At 45.7% G+C, this 21,341-nt stretch overlaps 2 pseudogenes and 1 gene segment (V, D, J or C); 2 read left to right on the plus strand and 1 right to left on the minus strand.

Annotated features, from left to right (window-relative positions):
• The window catches only part of LOC132222427 (T-complex protein 1 subunit beta-like), an 88,605-nt pseudogene extending 77,119 nt beyond the window's left edge, over positions 1 to 11,486 (plus strand).
• Positions 703 to 8,228, minus strand: LOC132222629 (immunoglobulin heavy variable 3-11-like). The segment is given in 5 exon segments: positions 703 to 848; positions 935 to 1,006; positions 7,428 to 7,510; positions 7,696 to 8,023; positions 8,098 to 8,228. Coding segments are annotated over 5 exon segments (675 nt in total).
• LOC132222421 (T-complex protein 1 subunit beta-like) lies at positions 9,814 to 11,420 on the plus strand (annotated as a pseudogene).
• Positions 11,487 to 21,341: the final 9,855 nt, after the last annotated feature.

Raw genomic sequence — 21,341 nt, forward strand, 5'->3', positions numbered from 1 at the left:
ATGGATCCCTCTGCTCTGCCTGCTATTATATACTCTCTGTGCTATGAGTATGATGACAAGACAATAACTGTATCCACTTTGGGTCCTTTTCTCCAGCTTTGGGTTCACATACTTGTGGAGCACGCTGTCCAGCATTCAGGTGAGTTGCACAGCTGAGTCACTAGAGCCTCTAGTTAGATTTAGGTAACGTGGGTCAGAAGTGTTGGTGATTAATAATCCTTTTAGCCCAAGGGTGTCTGAATGACACTCTCTGCCATTGGTCCATGGGACAAAGTTGTCTTTGTTTACAACAGACTTTCTAACTCAGAGACGTCAGAGGTAAGTGTATAATCAGGAATCCAGAGCTTCCCTGAGGGGAACTGTGACATGAAGAGGAAACCGCACAGGAAACCAGCCCAAACCTCCAACTGCACCTGCTGCTGGGATAGTCCATGTGTTCAGGGGCCATGTGCGCCCCCTGGTGGTCACAGCCTCTGCTGCAGGGAGGTGTCTGGGCTCACACTGACTTCCCCTCACTGTGTTTCTAGCACAGTAATACATGGCTGTGTCCTCCGCTCTCAGGCTGCTGAGCTCCATGTAGGCTGTGCTCGTGGATGTGTCTCTAGTCATGGAGACTCTGCCTTGGAACTTCTGTGCATAATTTGTGTTTCCATTGTTAGGGTTAACTTCCCCCATCCACTCAAACCCCTTTCCTGGAGCCTGTCACACCCATTGCATCCAGTAGCTGGTGAAGGTGTATCCAGAAGCCTTGCAGGGGACCTTCACGGAGGCTCCAGGCTCCTTCACATCAGCCCCAGACTGCACCAGCTGCACCAGCAACCACTCCCAGTCGAGAAGAGTGGTCTCATCTGTGGAGAGGAGACAGGAGTGGGTGGAAATCCCCCTTGACTCTCCCTGGTCCCCTCCCCCACCCATGGACTAGGGAAACCCTTACCTGTAGCCACAGCCACCAGGAGGAGGGTTCTCCAGCTCCAGTCCATGGTGAGGGGCTGTGCTGTGAGCACTTCTGTAGTGGAGGGTGTGGCTGTGGGTGATGCCCTCAAGGCACAGACTTATCCATATTTATCCTAGTCTACCTCCTCCCTTTGCATATTCATGAGGCAGAGTATTTCATAGCTGAGGTCTTGACCCCAATTGAGATAAGATGAATGTCAGAGGGACCAGCTCAGTGGAAGTCTCAGGGTCCAAGTCCTTATTCTCTTTAAAAAATATATAGTTATTGTTAAAGGTATTACATATGTCCCCTTTTCCCCCCATTGATCCCTTCTAGACCTCCCCCACCCTGTACCTCGTACCCCAGGCCTTCACCATCCTATTATCTATGTCCATGGGCTATGTATGTATGCATACCAGTTCTTTGGTTGATCTCTACCCACCCTTCCACCCTCCCCTACCTTTTCTCTGAGATTACACACTCTGTTTCATTCTTCTAGGTCTCAGCATCCATTTTCATATTAGTTGATTTTGTTCATTAAATTCCATTTATGAGTGAGATCATGTGATACTTGTCTTTCTCTGACTGACTTATTTTACTTATCACAATATTCTCCAGGTCCCTAAATGCTATCTCAAAAGGTAAGAGATCCTTCCTTTTACTGCTGCATAGTATTCCATGGTATAAATGTAGCACGGCTTTTTATCCACTCACCTACTGATGGGACTTGGGCTGTTTCCAGATGTTAGCTATTGTAAATTTTGCTGTTATGAACATCAGTGTGCATACATTCTTTCTGATTGGTGTTTTGGGTTTCTTAGGATATATCCCCAGAAGTGGGATCACTGGGTCAAATGGTAGTTCCACATTTAATCTTTTGAGGAAATTCTATACAATTTTCCATAATGGCTGCATCAGTCTGAATTCCCACCAGTAGTGTACTAGGGTTTCCTATATTTTTAAAAATATACTTTATTGATTTTTTTTACAGAGAGGAAGGGAGAGGGATAGAGAGTTAGAAACATTGATGAGAGAGAAACATTTGTCAGCTGCCTCCTGCACACTCCCTACTGGGGATGTGCCGAAAACCAAGGTACGTGCCCTTGACCAGAATTGAACCTGAGACCCTTGAGTCTGCAGGCTGACGCTCTATCCACTGAGCCAAACCAGTTAGGGATAGGGTTTCCTTTTATCCACATCCTTGTCTGCACTTCTCATTTGCTGATTTGTTGATGGAAGTCATTCTGACAGGTGTGAGGTGATACCTCATTGCCTTATGATTTTATATCTCTGATGATCAGTGAAATTTTTCATATGTCTCTTGGCCTTCTGTATGTCCCCTTTGGAGAAATGTTTTTTAGGTCCTTTGCCCATTTTTAACTAGATTGTTTGTCTTCCTTTTGTTAAGTTGTATGTGTTCCTTATAAGTAAAGCTTTTTATTTTGATGTAGTCCCATTTGTTTATTTTCTCCTTAGTTTCCTTTGCCTTAGGAGATGTATCTGTAAACATATTGCAACTAGAGATGTCTGAGATATTTCTGCCTATGCTTTCTTCTAGGATTTTTATTGTTTCATGACTTACATTAAGTCATTTAGCCGTTTTGAGTTTATTCTTGTGTGTGGTGGAAGTTGGTGGTCTAGTTTCATTTCTTTGCATGTATCTGTCCAATTTTCCCAATGCCCTTTATTGAAAGGACTGTCTTTACTCCACTGTATTCTCCTCCTTCCTTTGTCAAATATTAATTGCATGTAATGGCTTGGGTCTATTTTTGGAGTCTCTGTTCTGTTCCATTGATGGATATGCTTGTTCTTGTGCCAATACCAGGCTGTTTTTATTACAATGGCTTTGTAGAATAACACTATATCTGGTATTGTTATCCCTCACACTTTGTTCTTCTTTTTCAAAATTGCTGTGGCTATTCAGATTACATATATATATATATAGAGAGAGAGAGAGAGAGAGAGAGAGAGAGAGAGTTTATTCTAGATCTGTGAAATATGCTGTTGGTTTTTTAATAGGAATTTAATTGAACCTGCAGATTGCTTGGTGTAGTATGGACATTTTAATGATGTTAATTCTACCAATCCATGAACACTGTATATTTTTCAGCTAATTTTTATCTTGCACTATCTCTTTTTTCAAAGTCATATAGTTTTCTGAGTACAAGTATTTTACTTACTTGGTTAGGTTTATTCCTAAGTATCTTATTATTTTTTTTGCAATAGTAAGTGGGATTGTTTTGTTTCTCTTTCTGAAAATTCACTATCTATATATTTATAAAAGGCTAATATGCAAAGTGCCCCCTTGTGATTTGGACTGGGAGACCAGGAGTTTGATCACTTGCTATGACGTGTGCTGACCACCAGGAGGTGGTGTGGAATGAAGGAAGGCTGTGGCTGGCAGCTGGCAGCCAGGGAAGGAAGGCTTCATTCAGTAGCTAGAAAGTCCTGATTGGCCCTGATTGCTGGCCAGGCCTAGGGACCCTACCCATGCACAGATTTCCTGCACCAGGCCTCTAGTTGGTATATGAAACTACCATGGGTTTCTGGGTTTTAATTTTGTATCTTGCTACATTGCTGAATTTGCTTATTAAATCTAGTAGTTTTTGGTGGGGCCTTTAGAGTTTTCTAGGTACAGTATCATGTCATCTGTGAATAATAAGAATTTTACTTCCTCCTTTCCAATGTGAATGCCTTTTATTGCTTCTTCTTATCTGATCACTGTGGCTAGGACTTCAAGTACTATGTTAAGCAAGAGTGGTGAAAATGGACATCCCTGTCTTATTTCTGTTCTTACAGGAAATAGTTTTCATTTTTGCCCATTGAGTATGATGTTGGCTATAGGTTTGTCATATATGGCCTTCATTATGTTAAGGTAAGATCCCTCAATTCCCACTTTGCTGAGATATTTATATCAAAAAATGGGTGTGGGATTTTGTTGAATGCTTTTTCTGTGTCTATTGATGTGCTCATGTGATTTTTGTATTTAAATTTCTTTATGGGATGTATCATGTTTATTGATTTGGGAGTGTTGTACCAGACTTGCATTCCTGAAATAAATCCCACTTGGTTACGGAATATGATCTTTTTAATAGATCATATTTGCTAATATTTTGTTGAGGATTTTAGGATCTATGTTCATCAGGGAAATATTGGCCTGTAACTGTTTTTCTTTCTAGTGTTTTTATCTGGTTTTGGAATTAGGATAATGCTGGCCTCTTAAAAAGAGCTTGGAAATTTTCTAAACTCTTGAAATTTTGGAATAATTTTAGAAGTATAGGTGATAGTTCTTTGACTGTTTGGTAAAAATCCCATTAGGCAATCCTGACCAGGGCTTTTGTTGCTGGGAATTTTTTTATTACTGCTCCTATTTCCTCATTTTTTATTAGTCTATTCAGGTTTTCTGATTCTTCCTGTTTTAGTTTTGGGAGATTGTGTTTTTGTAGAAATCCCTCCATTTCATCCACATTATAAGCTTGTTGGCATATAGTTTTTCATAGTATTTTCTTACAATCCTTTGTACGTCTGTGGTGTCAGTGCTTACTTCTCCTCTCTCCTTTCTGATTTTATTTATTTTGGGTCTCTCTCTTTGTTTCTTAATGAGTCTGGCAAATAGTTCATCAATTTGTTTATCTTTTCAAGAAACTAGCTCTTGGTTTCACTAAGTTGTAATCTTGGTTCGGGGATGTGTGTCTCCTGCCAGGTTCTTGACCTCTGTGAAGATAGAGATCCTCCCATTGTGGAACCAGCTCCCACAGAACATGCTCCTCGTTGTGAGCCGAGCATTGGGTGACATGGGACCACCTGGACTAGCTCTGGGCTTTGACAACTGAATGTCTTCCTCCTGGTCAGTGTGTCTCCAAAATGTTGTCCCTGGTGAGATAATAAATCCATTCCTGTGCCAGCTCCTTATAATTCAGATATCCCAAAGCCATAGAAACACCCCCTTGTGTGTGGTTCTCATGTCTCATTGAGTTGGGTAAATGTTCTGATAGAGCAGGATATTCACAGTCACCTCAGCAGTATTGTCCAACTTTCAGTTTGGATTGTTTGTATGAAGAGAGGAAGTCTCAGGCCTTAGAGCAGTGGTTCTCAACCTTCTGGCCCTTTAAGTACAGTTCCTCATGGTGTGACCCAACCATAAAATTATTTTTGTTGCTACTTCATAATTGTAATGTTGCTACTGATATGAATGGTAATGTAAATATCTGATATTCAGGATGGTCTCAGGCGACCCCCGTGAAAGGGTCATTCGACTGGCAAAGGGGTCGCAACCCACAGATTGAGAACCACTGCCTTTGAGGAAACCCTTGCCCAGCTCCCTCTCACCTTCTCCTGGGGCAGCAGCCTGAGCTCCTGGGCCCTGAGCACCCCCTACTGCCTAGCTCTGCCTCTGCAGTGGAGGGTCCTGTCAGGGATCACAGGGCATTGACCTCTCAGTATCTCTAGTCCAGTAGTGAAGGCTGTGACCTGATGTCAGATTGCTCCCTCAGGGACACCATGTGTTTTTGATGTCTGGACAGAATGAACTGTCCTTACTGAACCCTGATACTCTACAAGGAGACACCAAACCAGGGCTTTAGGAAGCCACTAGGGAGCCCTTCCCTGGAGTTCCCAGTTGCGAAGACACTGCTGACCCTCCCCTCATCCAGAAGCTCCCAGGGGCCCTGGGGCCACTTATTCCTTAGATTCCTCTTGTTGAAGGTCTCATTTGAGCATCCCGGCATTGGGCCAAATCTCACAGCACTTGTAGTGTTTAATAAATCACACATACACACACACACTGATGATTTTCATTGCTATAAAATCTACATTTGCCCCTCTTCTCTGTACATAGCACATGAGCAGGGACCACATGTGGGTTCTGGGTCTGGGTGTGACATTCTTTGGAAGCTGATCAAATGCACCCACAATACAAACACAGACTTTGAAGAGCAGGCACCAGTGTGTCCGTGATCTTGCAGGACCTGTACACAGAGATGCAGGTTAAAACAGGTCAGGGTTGCTCCAGGGAGAGTCAGAGGTGGGGTTGAGTCACACTTTGACTGCAGGGGTGAATTGCTGGGAGTTCCCTGGAGACAGGTCATGAAGAAGCAGGAATCAAACCTCAGTACTGGGACGGGAGGAGGTAGCAGCATTGTCAGCTGCCAGGTGAGGCTGCTCTCCCAGGTCACCTGGTGCACTGGTAGGTGAGTGAGTCCAGCTCTGGGATGGACCTTGGCTTCCCCAGGACTCCTGGTTCTAGGAAGTCTAGGAGTCTGTCTATTCTTGATGTCCATCCTGATGGTTAACTTCTCCATGAGCTACTGCCCTGTTGCCCTCAGTCCACTGCCTCCCACATGGAGACACTCAATGCTCAGAGACCCACAACTGCACCCTCCATCTCCTGTGTCTCTGGTTCACCCTCATGGGTAGTCCTGCCCTGAGTACACTGTTGGGAGTGAGAATTCAGACTCTGCTGGTTACTCAGGCTCCTACATGGAGAGTTCAGGGACATCCCCATTTCCTCAGGCCCGTGGGTCTGCGCTGGTCCATCAAGCACCTGGCAGGCGTGTGCCACCACTTCCTGTAAGTCAGTGTACATTTATCCTCTATGTGGCTCTTGTCCTGATCGGTTGTTACATGCGTGCCCTGCATTAAGCAACATCCTTTCTAAACAATGTTCACAGCAAAGTGATGACTCAAATGAATCTCTGTTGCTTCAGGAAACGTCCATCAGGAACGTTCCTGCATGAAGGGGGTTGATGGCAGCTTCAGGCCACCTGTCTGGGATGTGTCCTGCATGACTCTTGAGGAATGAACATGTCAAATGAATAGATGAAGTGGGTTGCATGCACTGATGACTGAAATTTTATAGAAGACGGCAAAGGGCACTGGCGTGCCTGTCTGAAGTAAGGGGCCTTGTAGGGCAGTATGTACCAGTCTGAGGACAGAGTGTTAGGTTCTTTTTTTAAAATACTAAAGGCCCAATATACGAAATTCATGCAAGAGTAGGCCTTCCTTCCCCCAGCTGCTGGCACCAGCTTCCCTCTGGCACCCAGGACCCGGGCTTCCCTTGCAGCCCCGGCTTCATCTGGAAGGTCATCTGGAAGGATGTCTGGTCTAATTAGCATATTATGCTTTTATTATTATAAACATTTTATTCATTTCAGAGAGGGAGAGAGAGAAATATAGAAACATCAGTGGTGAGAGAGAATCATGAATCTGCTGCCTCCAGCATGCTCCCTGCTGGGGAGCCAATCTGGTGGGCATGTGCCCTCACCTGAATCAAATCATGACCTCCTGGGTCATAGGACAATGCTCTAGCACAGAGCTACACCAACTGGGCCAGAGAGTGTGAGCTTAAACCCGAGGGCACTGATGTCAGTGCTGTTTCCCTTTGAAGGAAATGTGCTCCCATCAGGGATGTGAGAATAGACAGGCTGATCTTCTCATGGAGAAGGTCCTGTAAGGAACTGGTGAAGGGAACCTCTAATGCCTGTTCATAACTCACCTGCAAACACAGTGCTCCTTCTCCTTTGGGTCCCAGCGACGATGTGAGAACTTAGAGATTCAAAGAAAAAGACATGCTCTTCCCTGGGAGCAAAGAGCAACGTTGAGAGGCGAGGAAAACACCCATCACAATAGGAAGCCTGCCCCTCTGCACCTGCCCAAGAATAGAGAAGTGTGACCTGCAGGTCCTGAGCTCCCCCTGCTGGTCCTGAGCGCCCCCTGCAGCCCAGCCCTGCTGTCTCCTCAGGGAGGTTTGTGTCAGGGCTCACAATGACTTCCCTTCACTGTGTCTTGTACAGTAATACACGGCCATGTCCTCAGATGTCAGCTTGGTCATTTTAAGAGAGACTGTGCTCGTGGGGTTGTCCCTGGAGATTGTGAATCTTCCTTGAACTGCTGGAGCATACCACTGATCCTTTCCAGTTGGTTTACTCACTCTTGCCACCCACTGCAGCCCCTTCCCTGGAGCCTGGCGGACCCAGTCCATGATGTAGTCAGTGAAGGTGAATCCAGAGGCTTTGCAAGAGAGGCTCAGAGACCCCCCGGGCGGCACCACGCCTCCCCCAGACTCCACCAGCTGAACTTGGCACAGGCCACCTGCAAACAGAGAAGCAGACTGAGAACTGCCCCGTGTGACCCAGTCCCCATGAGCCTGATGCACAGGGACGCACCTTTGACAGCGAAGAGAAGGGCAGCCCAGATGAGCGCAGACCCCATGGTGTGGACACTGAGAGGCTCACACAGGAAGGCTCCTCTCCAGAGTCTGCAGGGACCCAGCCTGGCAGGCTTTCATGAGCAGGGGAGGGACCACATTTGCATGTCTTTCCCTGAGGACCTATTTGAGCAGCCAGAGGGCTCCTCCCTCCTTGTAAACACCAAGGGACTGGGGATGGCTTCATGGGAAGGGCTGGTGGACAAGGTTGCCTGGGCCAGGACTCAGGGGCACATGGCTAGTCTGCACACTCTAGTAGCTTATCTGTGAATAGTGATAGACACACTCTGCCAGTTCAGAAAGTGGGACTTGTAAGGTTCTCCAGTGCAGGTTGCTCATAAAACCTCTCAGGAGACATTCTGGGACAGGATTGTGGTTGTTCTGAGCCTCATGGTCTGAGGACAGGTGTCTGAACCAGCTTCCTGAGACAAGGCAGGCATTTCTGCCATGGGGAAGCCTTCCCTGGCATTTCTGAAAGAGTGGCAGCTCCAATCCTGCTACTTGTATGCAGGTTGTTCTCTGCAAGGACGCCCTGGGCCTCAGACGGCTGCCTCAGGGGAGAACCTGAGGAAGATAACCCTCCATAGCCTAGGACTGTAGTGCCAGGTCTCAGCTTGCACAATGGAGGTCCTGTCACCTGGCCTGGTGTGCACACTCAGCATTCTGAAGTGTCCAACATGTGGCACAGCAGTGTCTGTTTAGCTCAGGAACATGTTTTCTGATATTTGTGGGGGACTCTCAGTGACTGTTGGCAGTGGAGCGGCAGGGAGCATTGAGCCCAGGGGACAGACTCACCATGGACAGAGGACATTTCCCTGCCCAGATACTGGGACCCTTAAATACAGCCTCTGAGACCCCATGTCTGTGAATTCTAGAATTGTGCTCGAGATCATATGAGTCAGTCACAGGGGATAGGACAGCACAGCACTCCTCACTCTGGGATACTAGGAAGTAGACCCAGCTCTGCAGGGGGTGAGTTTCATCCATTGCTTTTAGCCTCTGAAAGGTCATTTTCTCCATTTTTTCATGAACAAAGCCTTGAGTGCAAAGTGTTACCACCTGGGTGGTGAATAATCTTGTTGGATGAATTAAGTCATAAACTCTAACCCTTAGATGCAGGTCCTTGAAGAGCCCCAGGAGCAAATCAAGGAGAACACGCTGGCTCTTTATTGAGCACTGGGGCATGGGGGCTGACCTGTCCTAAGGTTGGGGAGGGGAGCACACCTGACATCCAGAGCAGATGAGGCCGTGCTCATCAGGATCCCCAGTCCCTTGGTTTTTATAGTTTTACGCGGGTCTGACCTGGGTGTTCTTGGATGGAGACTAGCACACACTATTGAGCACAGAGAAGAAAATACACCAGGTGTGCCTATGTGTATGTGGGTTTGCATGGGTTACTCAGGTGAGCTCATTCCCAGGAAGGAAGGAGTGAGTCTACTGGGGAAATGAGCTGTGACGCTGTGGAAATTAGCAACTGTGGAGGGACACTGATCACATTAGAGTGAGAGTGGTAGATCCTGTGGGAAAAATAAGACGTGGTCACATAAGAAAATAGAGGTCAGCCTTTCTGCTCTGAGCTGCCGAGGTCCTGCTTCCTGCGCAGAGCCTGTGGTGTTACATCCGTCTTCTCTCCCCTGGGATCCAGGCCTTGAACTGAGAGGAAGAAGCATGAGTGGCCCCCCCTTTGGAACCATGGCGTCCTTTTCCCTGGCACCTGACAACATATTCCAGGCTGCCGCTGATGAAGAGAGAGCAGAGACAGGTCATCCGTCTTCCTTTATTGGTCCATCACTATGGGGAACTTGGTAAAGAGGAACTTGGGACCCAAAGGCATGGGCACAATTCTGGGAAGCAGTGAATGTGATGCCTCTCTTATGGTGACCAATGATGGTGTAGCTATTCTAAAAGCATATGAGCTGGTAATCCAGGAGATAAAGTGTTAGTTGATATGTCAAGGGTTCAGGATGATGAAGTTGGAGATGGCACTACCTCTGTTCCTGTTTTAACAGCAGAATGACTAAGGGAAGCAGAATATTTAATTTCAAAAAAAGATTCATCTTCAGATCATCATTGTGGGTTGGAGAGAAGGCACAAAGGCAGCAAGACAGGCTCTGTTCAATTCGGCAGTTGATCATGGTTCTGATGAAGATAAATCCTGCCAAGATTTAGTGAACATTGCAGGAACAACATTATCCTTAAAACTCTTACTCATCACAAAGATCATTCTACAAAGTTAGCTCTAGAAGCTGTTCTCTGATTGAAGGGCTCTGGTAATCTGGAGGCAATTCATGTCATCAACAAGCTAGGAGGAAGTCTGGTGGATTCCTATTTAGATAAAGGCTTTCTGTTGGATGAAACATTAGACTTAATCAACCAAAAGGAATTAAAAATGCTAAAATTCTTATTGCAAATACGAGAATGGATACAGATAAAATAAAGGCATTTGTTTCCCGTGTAAGGGTTGATTCTACAGCAAATGTTGCTAAAATAAAACAAGCAGAAAAAAAGAAAAAAGAATGAAGGAGAAAGTTGAACATATTCTAAAGCATGGGATAAATCACTTTATTAACAGGCAATAAATTTCGAATTATCCTGAGCTGATTTTTGGTGAGGCTGGGGTATGGCGATTGAACATGTAGAACGCCTGGCTCTTGTCACAGGTGGTGAAATTGCATCTACCTTTGACCTCCCAGAACCAGTGAAGCTTGGAAGTTGGAATCTCATTGAGGAAGTCATGATTGGAGAAGACATGCTCATTCATGTTTCTGGGGTAAGCCTTGGTGAGGCTTGCACTAATGTTTTTCGTGGTGCCACTCAACACATTTTAGATGAAGCAGAAAGATCTTTGCATGATGCCGTTTGTGTTCTTGCACACACTGTGAGGTCTTCTAGAACAGCTTATGGAGGAGGCTTTTCTGGGCTGCTGCTGGCTCATGCTGTGTCACAGCTGCCAATAAAACACCAGGTAAAGAAGCTGTTGCAATGGAGTCTTAGGCTCAAGCACTGAGGATGTTGTCTGTTGTTAGAAGTGACAACGCAGGCTGTGACAGTGCAGATCTGGTGGCACAGCTCTGAGCTGCCCATCGTGAAGGCAATACAATTGCTGGACTGGATATGAAAGAAGGTGCTATTGGTGCTGGCAATGCTTGGCATCACTGACAGTGTCCAAGTGAAGTGGGAGGTTCATCTGCATGCATCTGAAGCAGCAGAGGGGACGCTGCATGTGATTGACATCATCAAAGCAGCACCAAGGAAAGGTGTCCTGATCACCCCCCTTGTTAGGCATTCCTGCATACTGTTATGCTCTGGACCAGTTCATAGCAACATTGTTTGAAGGACTTTGACTTCCTTAAGAAGACTGTGGCATCAAAGTTTATCTGTGATTCTTACATCCTTAAGTCTAGACATTTAGCTGACTTTTTTATTTTAACACTAGAGGCCTGGTGCATGAAATTTGTGCTTGAGGGGTGGGGGAGAGTGGGTCCCTCAGCCCAGCCTGCACCCTCTCCAATCTGGCACTCCTCAGAGGATGTCTGACTGCTGGATCAGCCTAAACTGGTAGTCGGACATCCCTCTCATAATCCTGGACCAGTGGTTCCTAACCACTCAACTGTCTGCCTGATTGCTCCTAACTGTTCTCCCCTGCCAGCCTGATCACCCCTAATCGCCTCTGCCCTGGGCCCCACCACTGTGGCTTTGTCCTGATGGATGTCTGAAAGACATCCAGTCTAATTAGCATATTACCCTTTTTTTTTTAGTATAAATGGTCAAATTTATTTCCTGTTCATTGTCCGTAAAATTTAGATGTTTTGGAAGTCCATTTCTTATACTGTGCATCAAAATAAAAGGTTGAAAAATTTAAAAAATAAAATAGAGGTCAAAATATAAATGAGATGGCTTTGAAAGTGACTAGTAATGAAAACACCAGGTGAACCACACCTCACAACCAGAGAAATCAATAAAAGTGCAGGAGGTTCATTTTCAGGAGACAGGAAGTTCCACATGATATCATTTCCCCTACAAAGTGATCAGAGGATAAACTAAGACCAGAGTGTGAGACCAGAGCCAGTGAACTAAGTGTTGGGGAGAGAGGAGCACCTTTGTGGGTCCCTGGGAACTGGAAGCATGAACTATAGAGACACAGACAGAGCTCCCAGGTACTATTCCTTCAGGGGAGTTTGGTCCCAGACATGTAGCAGCTGCACTGCCTCCATTGTGGTGTTTATTCTCTAGACTCTGTTGTAGATCCAGTTTCATGCATTGGGATATAGAAGAATCTCCATAATGACCCAGTGTGTTTAGAGGATGATGTGGGTAATGATTTAGGAATAGCCATATTTGGGTTAGGAAAATGTTGTTATTGGAAATCTCAATGTCTGAATGTTACCCTTGGGAACACTTCACCATATCCTGGCTCAGCTTCAGGTCTCCTGTCTGTGACATGTCCTGGGATGATCACAGGTGGATGAATCTGTGAGAGGGGTGCTGGTGGATGAAGGAGGGCAGGTGGGTTTTACAGGTTCTGCTCTGTCCTTGACCCTGTGGGAGGAGCTGGGGAGTGTCAGCAGGTCTCTGGCCATGGAGCACAGGGTCTGGGACAGATCTAGAGAGGACGTGGACAGTGAAAGGCAGAGGGTGATCTTGGGGCAGTTGTCCTCAGATACTGGAGGGACAGCTGGGGCGTGGGTGTGAACCAGGACTCTGGCCAGCTTGTTCTCATGATCCATGTAGATTCCCAATGTGGAGGCTGAGACACATGTCAGAGCAGAGCCCAGAAGGCTCTCAGGGACCCACACAGAGGGATGCCCAGCAGGCAGTGGAGGGTTTCATCTCTGAGCTCCTCTCCCTCTCTGCTCCACGTGGAATTCTGAGAGATGAGTCAGGTCCTCCGTTGGGCTGGTTCTGGTCCAAGAGACTGAGAGGTGGAGAGAATGAGGGGCAAGCACTGGCCATCACCCTCATCCCGAGTGCTAGTTGAGCCAGAGGGTGCACTGCCCCAGGGAGATAAGGCTGCCTGGGCAGCTGTTTGGGGATTTCCTGGTGGCAGATCTGAGCCTGTCTGATGGATGGGGGCCCTGGGAAGATGAGGACTTGTCTAGAGCAGAGAGAGTCAGCTCAGACACAGGGTGTGACTTCACTGATGTTTCTCTTTGTGGAAACCACATCCATCTCCCAGGGATGGAGAGGTGCCCTGGGTGCTCAGTGTGTCTGAGAGAAGGGAACCTACTGAGAAAATGGTCACTGAGACAGGAAAGAGCTCATCTAGAAAAAGAGAATGGTGTTCGCACCATCATTGTCCTCAGTGAGAATGTGAGCACTTAGAGGACAGATGACACAGGGAGCATGTCCCTGAGCCACTGAACAGCAAGGAGAGAAGGGAAACCTGACCACCAGGGGCAGATGGTCCTCAGCCCCTCATGGTGCCTGTTCCCAACTACATGCCCTGACTAAGGGCCTGAGCGCCCCCCGATGGCCTTGAGCGCTCTGTGGTGTTCAGAGCGCCCCCTGGTGTCTCTCCCCCCACTCCTGGCGGACCTGGTCATCTCCTGAAGCTCAGCCCTGCTCTCTCCCTGCAGGGAGGTCTGTGACTCAAACAGACATGCAGGTCAGGCAAATGGCACATGAGAGAGAAACACATGTCCAGTGTTTCTCGCATATTCATTAACGTACTCGGTGTCTCTCATTCTCCATAAATTGCCTTTTAAAATAGCAGCAAAGAAAACTTGGCAGATCCAAACCCCAGGATTAGTGGTCTGTGTTCACTCCTGATCAGGGAATGGGAACACCTGGGGATCCAGGGGCTGGGTTCCAATTCACAAGCAGTGGGGGGCCTATTGTCATGTCCTCCTACTATATAGGGAGCTCTGGGGTTGGACACTGACATAAAGAATGTTGTTGCAGCCCTGACTGGTTTGGCTCAGTGGATAGAGTGTCAGACTGTGGACTCAAGGGTCCCGAGTTCGAGGGCATGTGCCTTGGTTGCTGGCACAACCCTGGTGGGGAATGTGCAGGAGGCAGCTGATCGATGTATCTCTCTCATCGATGTTTCTGGCTCTCTGTCCCTCTCCCTTCCTCTCTGTGGAGGATCAATGAAATATATTTTTTTTAAAAAAGAATGTTGTTGCAGAGTGTGGTGTGTCCTAGGCACTCATGGGTGATGAGCATTAGCTCTGGTACCTGGGTCTCTGCTCCTCCCAGTTGGGCCCAACTGCTTCCCAGAATCATCTGACCTGTGGGCATTCCCTGTGAGGGGTCAGTACTGCCTGGCTGGATAAGATGGTGTAGTAATCCAGCATGAAAATTAATGTAATAGAAAAATAGGAGAAAGAGTAAAGATTTAAACATGATACCTGGGAAGTTTACCTGTATTAACAGAGTGAGGTGATCAACCATTACATTGAAAAGGAGATTAAAGTGTGGGAGTGTCATGTTCAACAAACAGAAGTTACACCCGATTCCTTATTTCCTTATAAAGTGATAAGAGGATAAACTAAGAACAGGCCTTGAATCTAGAGCCAGTGGACCAAGTGTTGGGCGAGATTGGAGCATCTGTGTGGATCATTGGGAAACAGAAGCATGAACCATACAGAGAAACAGTAAAGCCAGTTTCAAACATTGGGGATATAGATGAAACTCAATCAAAACTATGATTTTTTTTTACGACAATGTAGATAAAATGTAAGAATAACTAAGTTTAGGTTAAGAAAATCTTGTTATTGGAAACCTGACATCTGTATGTGACCCGTGGGACCACTGTCACCATATCCCCACATGATGGGGGTGGGGGTGTCAACTGGAACCTGCAGCTGAGTCAGTGCCACATTGTGGGGGAATCTCCCTGGGAACATAATGGGGGATGGACCAAGACTGAGGACTCCCAAATCCAAGGTTCTTGTTTCATTACATTTTCATCTCCTTGTTGTTAAGCCCATTCAAGTTTTCAAATTTTCTTTCCTCACTTTCCTCTGAAACAGCCCCACATATTTCCTAGAGCCATGGAGACACTTTGTGGAGAGTGTGCAGGGGCATAAGCCATTTGTGTGTTGTTTCTGTACCTTACATCTTTCAGGAGTTACCTTTCTAGTTCTATAAATTTTCTCATGAAGACTTCAGGGTTTTCTATATCTAAGATCATGTCATATCCATAGAGATAAAGAGATACAATTTCTCGGGTCCTTTCTGATTTACAGACTCTTTATTTCTTCTTCTTGCCAAATTACTATGACAAGGGCTTCCAGTTTTGTTCAATAGAAGTAGTCACTGGGGTGCCTTGGTCTTGGTCCTGATGTTAGAAGAATTATGTTGAAATTGTTTCTATGTAGCATAATGTTTCCGTTTTCCATTGAAATGCAGCATGTATTATTTTGAGGAACACCACTTATATACCAGATTTATTGAAAATTTTTATCATAAAGTGGTTTTGACATTTCAATGGCCTTTTTTATATCTTTTTTATATGACAATATAGTTTTCTCCTTTATTCTGTGGATGGGTGTATCCAGTTTACTGATTTATAAAGGTTGAACCATCCTTGAATTCTAGGACAACATCCCACTTAATGATGGTAAATGATACTTTCAAATGTTGTTAAGTTTTATCTTATACTAGAGGCCCAGTGTATGACATTCCTGCACTGGGGGCTGGGGACCTCAGCCCCGCCTAAATCCTCTTGCAGTCTGGGACCCCTTGGGGAATGTCCAACTGCTGGCTTAGGCCTGCCGCCAGCTTAGGCTCCAGCCGCCACCACAAGCCTTGAGCTTGGCTTCTGGCTGAGTGGAGCTCCCCCTTTGGGAGTGCACTGACTACAAGGAGTCAGCATCTGCGTTGAGTGTCTGCCCCCTGGTGGTCAGTGTGTGTCATAATGACCAGTTGTTCCACGGTTCGGTAAATTTACGTATTAAAACATTATTATATAGGGTTGTTGAGGATTTTAGTATTTATGTTCATCAGGGATATGACCTATAATTTTTGTTTGTGTACTTATTTTTCTTTGGAAGCAGTTGGGTCCAGTGACCCAGTTACTAGGGCTAATGCACATCAGCCATTCCTCAAACCTCAATAAATGAGTTTGGAGGTTTACCCTCTTTTGCAATTCTTGGAAGTGTTTGAGAAGAACTGATTGAGAAGATACTGTTTTTTCTTTGAAATTTGGATAAAATTTACCCTTGAATACATGTGACATGCACTTTCCTTTGCTGAGAGGCTTTGGTTATTACTTCAATTATTTTTATTTCTTTATACCCATCTGCAAAGTCAGGGGCAAATTTCTAGTTGAAGCAACAAATGAAATTGAACCATGTTATATTGTATAGATTCATAAAGTGTGTTGTCCTAAGAATGCATCCTCCTTCCCTGATAAACACAACTGTTGAACTTCACAGTGAATAGGCAGCACTTGCACATAGGGTGAGCTGAGCAGTGACAGCCTAACCTGCATCCTAATTCTGTGTCTCACAGGTAGATCTGAGCAACCTTAACTGACAGGGGAGCACCTCAAAGTCCCCACCCAGGGAAAGAACTGCCTCTATAAACTGCAGTCCCAGCTGCTCTCTGCCGGATCTGTGGTGGGCAAGACCAGCTCCTGCCTGAGGGTCAGCAGTCAAACATATGTCTGCTTTGAAGAAGGAAGGAATTTTTTGAAGAATTGTACAAAGTTAATCCACTGAAGATTTCTGTGCATGGAGAGAAACCTATGGAAACAAGGAACAAGTCTTCTCACCACATTTAACAATTCCTCCTGTGAGAGGTTACACTCAGCCAGCAGGACATCTCATAGAACTAAGGGATAGTGCATTTGGGTCAGTGTGGAAATTACAGTTGTTTGCAGACCACATATTTATTTCATCTGCCACCCAAGAGAATGAAATTAAACCATGTTATCTTGCATAGATTCATAAAGTGTGTTGTCCTAAGAATGCATCCTCCTTCCTTCCAACACCAGGAGCACAAGGAACAGGTCCCAGCCAATGCTTCTTGAAATCCACCATGGATTTAGCTGAAGACACAGCTGTGAATGACTCCCAGACCACGGCGGGGCTCAGCGGTGACAGTAAAGCATGGCCATTGCTTGGAGACTCAGGCATCATCTGAAGGAAAGTTCTGGCTGAAGACATCTGCAACAGACTTGCTGGCCTTCCTGGAATGCAGAGAGGTTCACGCAAGTTCCACATTTCATTTTCACAGAGTATTTGTGTGCTGACGGTTTTCCCAGGCTCACCAACCACTCTGCATTTTTCTTTCTCCAAATGAAAAATGCCTCTTGTGGTGCATGTGAGCAAGTCCCTACTAATTTAATAAAACTGTTATAATACAAAGCCATCAATGGTAGTCACAGGACCATAGGTCTAGAGAGAATCTGGGATAAAATGTTAAATGGAGAGGAAGCCCAGGACTCTCAGAGGAAACAGCCATAAACACAACCTGCTACTGCTCCTGGGGCCACAAAACAGAATCTGTGGGTCATGAGAGCCCCACAGTGTCCTGAGTGCCCCCTGCAGTCTAGCTCTCCTGTCTACCTTAGGGAGGTTTGTGTCTGGGCTCACATTGACTTCCCCTCACTGTGCCTCTAGCACAATAATACATGGCCGTGTCCTCAGTTCTCATGCTGTTCAATGTTAAGCAAACTTGGCTCTTGGATGTGTCCCTGGTCATTCTGAGGCGGAATTTCAGTGTTGTGTTATAGCCGGTACTTCCATCAGTCCATACAGCCCCGACACACTCCAGCCCCTTTCCTAGAGTCTGGAGAATCCAGTCTAAACCAATGCTTGTTAAGGAGAATCCAGAGACAGAGCAGGTGAGGGAGAGGGTCTGCGAGGGCTTCACAAGTCCTGGGCCCAACTCCTGCAGCTGAACCTGGGACAGGACACCTGGGAACAAGGAACATCAGTCCTGTCAGTCACCTGAAGTCACAGCCATCCCATGACCCCTGCCTGATCCCTGAGACCCTCACCTTGGGGGACTGTCACCAGGCATAGGAGAAGACCCAGCAGTCTCATCTTCTTCTAGACCACAGCTCTGCCTTCCCAGGGGCCTCAGCCCTGTGTGAGGAGATAGCGGTGAGCCTGCACAGCCCAGGAGAGGATGTACCCTGGAGCTTGAAGATAAATTTGCATGTGGTGCAGCCCTATTCTTATAAGTGTAGGGACTGAGGCTCAGGGCACTCTGGTCTTTCTGGGGCCTGTGTGGAGGTCTTTCTTCCCTTGATCTCACTCAACATGTAAGTAAGGGACAGGGGACCACATGAGTCTTGAGAGTCATTCGATTCAGGTCAAAGCACGGCCTCACCTTTCTGAACATAAGAGGAAACATGGACTAGATGAGCAGGTTACACTTTTACCTTCTCAGGCATCTTTCAAACAGATGCAAAAGGGATTAATATTTGTTCAGACCATTTCTGAATCTCAGAACCCTAGTGTAGCCACAATTTGTAAATTTTTAAGTCTCATGTTATACAAACACTTTCTATCCTGGTGCAAAATATAAAAGAACAGACATTTTTAATATTTTATGTCTTAATTTATCACGTTACTTTGATATGATAAACTACTCCCCAATCCCAGGCTGGTGGGACAGCCCTGGCTCTTGAGGCTGCAAATTTTATAATTGTGTCTACAGCTTCCTGTGCACACTCTTTCGTTTTCAGAGACCCCAAACTAGTAACATCAGAAATAATCGTGGTTTTAAATGGAGAAAACACAAGACATGAAGATAGTGATCATGTGTGTGTACAGCCCCGAATCATTCATATGTTGAAATGCTGGTAGAAGGATTGACCTGTTTTCTCAGTCTAGTGTTATCAGTGATGTTGGGATTCAGAGCGATGGACATTGAAGAATTCCTAGCATACATTTTTTTTTTACAGGAACTGGAACTTCAATTCTGACAGGAAATCCTCCCTCCCAACCTCCTTCTGCCTTGTCCCTGGGGATGCTCAATGTGGTGAGAGGGTGTTGGGCTCTCCCCCATAACATACAACATCCTTAGTGTGTAATACATGCATTCTCCCACAAGGCACATGATTCTGAAAGATGTCTCGCTAAGCTTATCATTTGATTCCTTTGATGGAATATTTGGTAGAACAAAGGTTTTTTTTTATTTTATTAAATTTCAATTCATCAGTACTTTCTTTGATGAGTCATGTTTTGGGTGATTTTACTAAGTATTCCTCAGAAAATTCTGAGTTTCCATGGTCCATATGGATTGGCTACAGGTACTGGAGAAGTTTCAGGTACTAGATGGGAACACTGGTGGGAAACTATCCAAAAATCTGGCTGTGACTATGGAAGTGGGTGAGGGAAGGAAACTGGACTTGTTTCTAGTCACATGACAGACATGATTGATGTTCATGGACAGAGAGTTACTGGACTTGTGGCTTTAAAGCCTCCTCCAGGGAAGGCCCTGAAGGAAGTGCAGGGCATGATAGAGACAGCTTGTAACATTGTAGGAAACACCTGAATAATTATGAACAGGAGTTTGTGAGAAGTAGAAATGTTAATGACCATGCAGGCAGGGATCAAGAGAAATAAGGAATCTGTCACTGCAGACTGGTGGGAAGGGGATCCCTCTTTCCTACATGCACATTCTCACAGGGTCTCTGTTCTGGAGGTTCCATGGTGAAGGTGTTTCTATATGAGGAGCCATCATTCCATTAGGCCAGATCCCTTGTTTGGTGGAATGTCTGTAAGGAGGATTCTCCAAAAGACCGGGGGCCTCTAGGAGGACTTTGCCAAAGGCAGAGGCCCCTGCCTTGACTTTTCCAAACAAGTCCGAGCCCCCTGGTATTTTACTGGGATCTCTATGTTTAGTCTTTAAGACCCGATCTTGTAAATGAATGTGCTTTCTCAAGGATACTTACCCTGATGATTGTATCTAGAGGTTAATTTTAGTTCAGGCTGTTGTTACAGTGAAAGCTTAAAGAGGCAGGCAATTGGGGCTGTTTAGGTGCCTCCTGCCAAGCAGCCCCTTAACCTTTTCTTTCACAGAAATGTGTGTCAAAGTAATCCATTCATCTGTTGCTCTGGATCTTCTGGTCAGTCCTGGTACTTTCTCAGTCCATCATCTTCATCATCATCGTCAATGCCATCATCATCATCATCATCATCATCATCATCATCACAGTTTGCTTCATTATAATCATTTTTCTCATTTTCTATAGACCTGGTGGTTGTGCACACACAACTCCTTTTTATCAGAAAAGAAAGCAGGCATCTACTCTTCAGATATCACTGGGGATTGAGACCCCGATGGTACAACTGTAAGTTGACAGAGGCCTTTGAAAAAGCTGATGATAGATTGGTGGGAAAGTACAAATTCCCACCAAGACATTGGACGAAGATTCTTTCCAAATATATTGTCATTATCACCACCACTGAAGCATCCATCTTATATAAAAACTGCTGTTTGAAATTTTAACCCTGCTATTGCTGGCTTCTGTAAATGCTTGCTGCCTTACATAATAAGGAAAATAGGACTAATCCCATTTCAGAGAGGCCATTAAACCTTCACCAGATGAAGTTATCAGTGCTGGCACCAAGCCAAGCCTTTGGTCGAGGTCTCAAATGCCAGCACATAGGGCCCTTTAAGAACTTGCAAAGGGAACCAAAAGAACCCCATATTGGGGAGACAAAGAGGGTAAGATAGTATAAATACAGGAAACTTACTGATTTCACCCAGAGGTTATTTCCTCCATTTTCTCATGAAAAAAAGCCTAGAATGCAAAATCTTACCACCTGGGTGGTGAATAATCGTGTTGGATGAATTAAGTCATAAACTCTAACACCTGGATGCAAGTCCTTGAAGAACCCCCAGGAGCAGCTCAAGGAGAACAGCTGGGCCTTTGGTGAGCACCTGGACATGGGGGCTGGCCTGGCCCAGGGCCGCAGAGGGGAGCATACCTGACATCCAGAGCAGGTGAGGCTGTTCTCATCAGAATCCCGGTCCCTTGGTGTTTACACATGTGCTGGGTCTGACCTGGCCAGAGGGGGAAGGTTTGCCTGAATGGAGACTGGTACACACTGTTGATAACAGAGAAGGAAATACACCAGGTGGGCCTTGTATATGTGGGTTTGCATAGCTCACTCAGGTGTGCTCATTCCTAGGAAGGAAGGAATGAGTCTACTGGGGAAATGAGCTGTGACACTGTGGAAATTAGCAACTGTGGAGGGACACTGATCACATTAGAGTGATAGTGGTAGATCCTGTGGG

The sequence above is a fragment of the Myotis daubentonii genome, chromosome 20, assembly GCF_963259705.1.
Source record: "Myotis daubentonii chromosome 20, mMyoDau2.1, whole genome shotgun sequence".
In the NCBI taxonomy this organism is placed as follows: Eukaryota; Metazoa; Chordata; class Mammalia; order Chiroptera; family Vespertilionidae; genus Myotis; species Myotis daubentonii.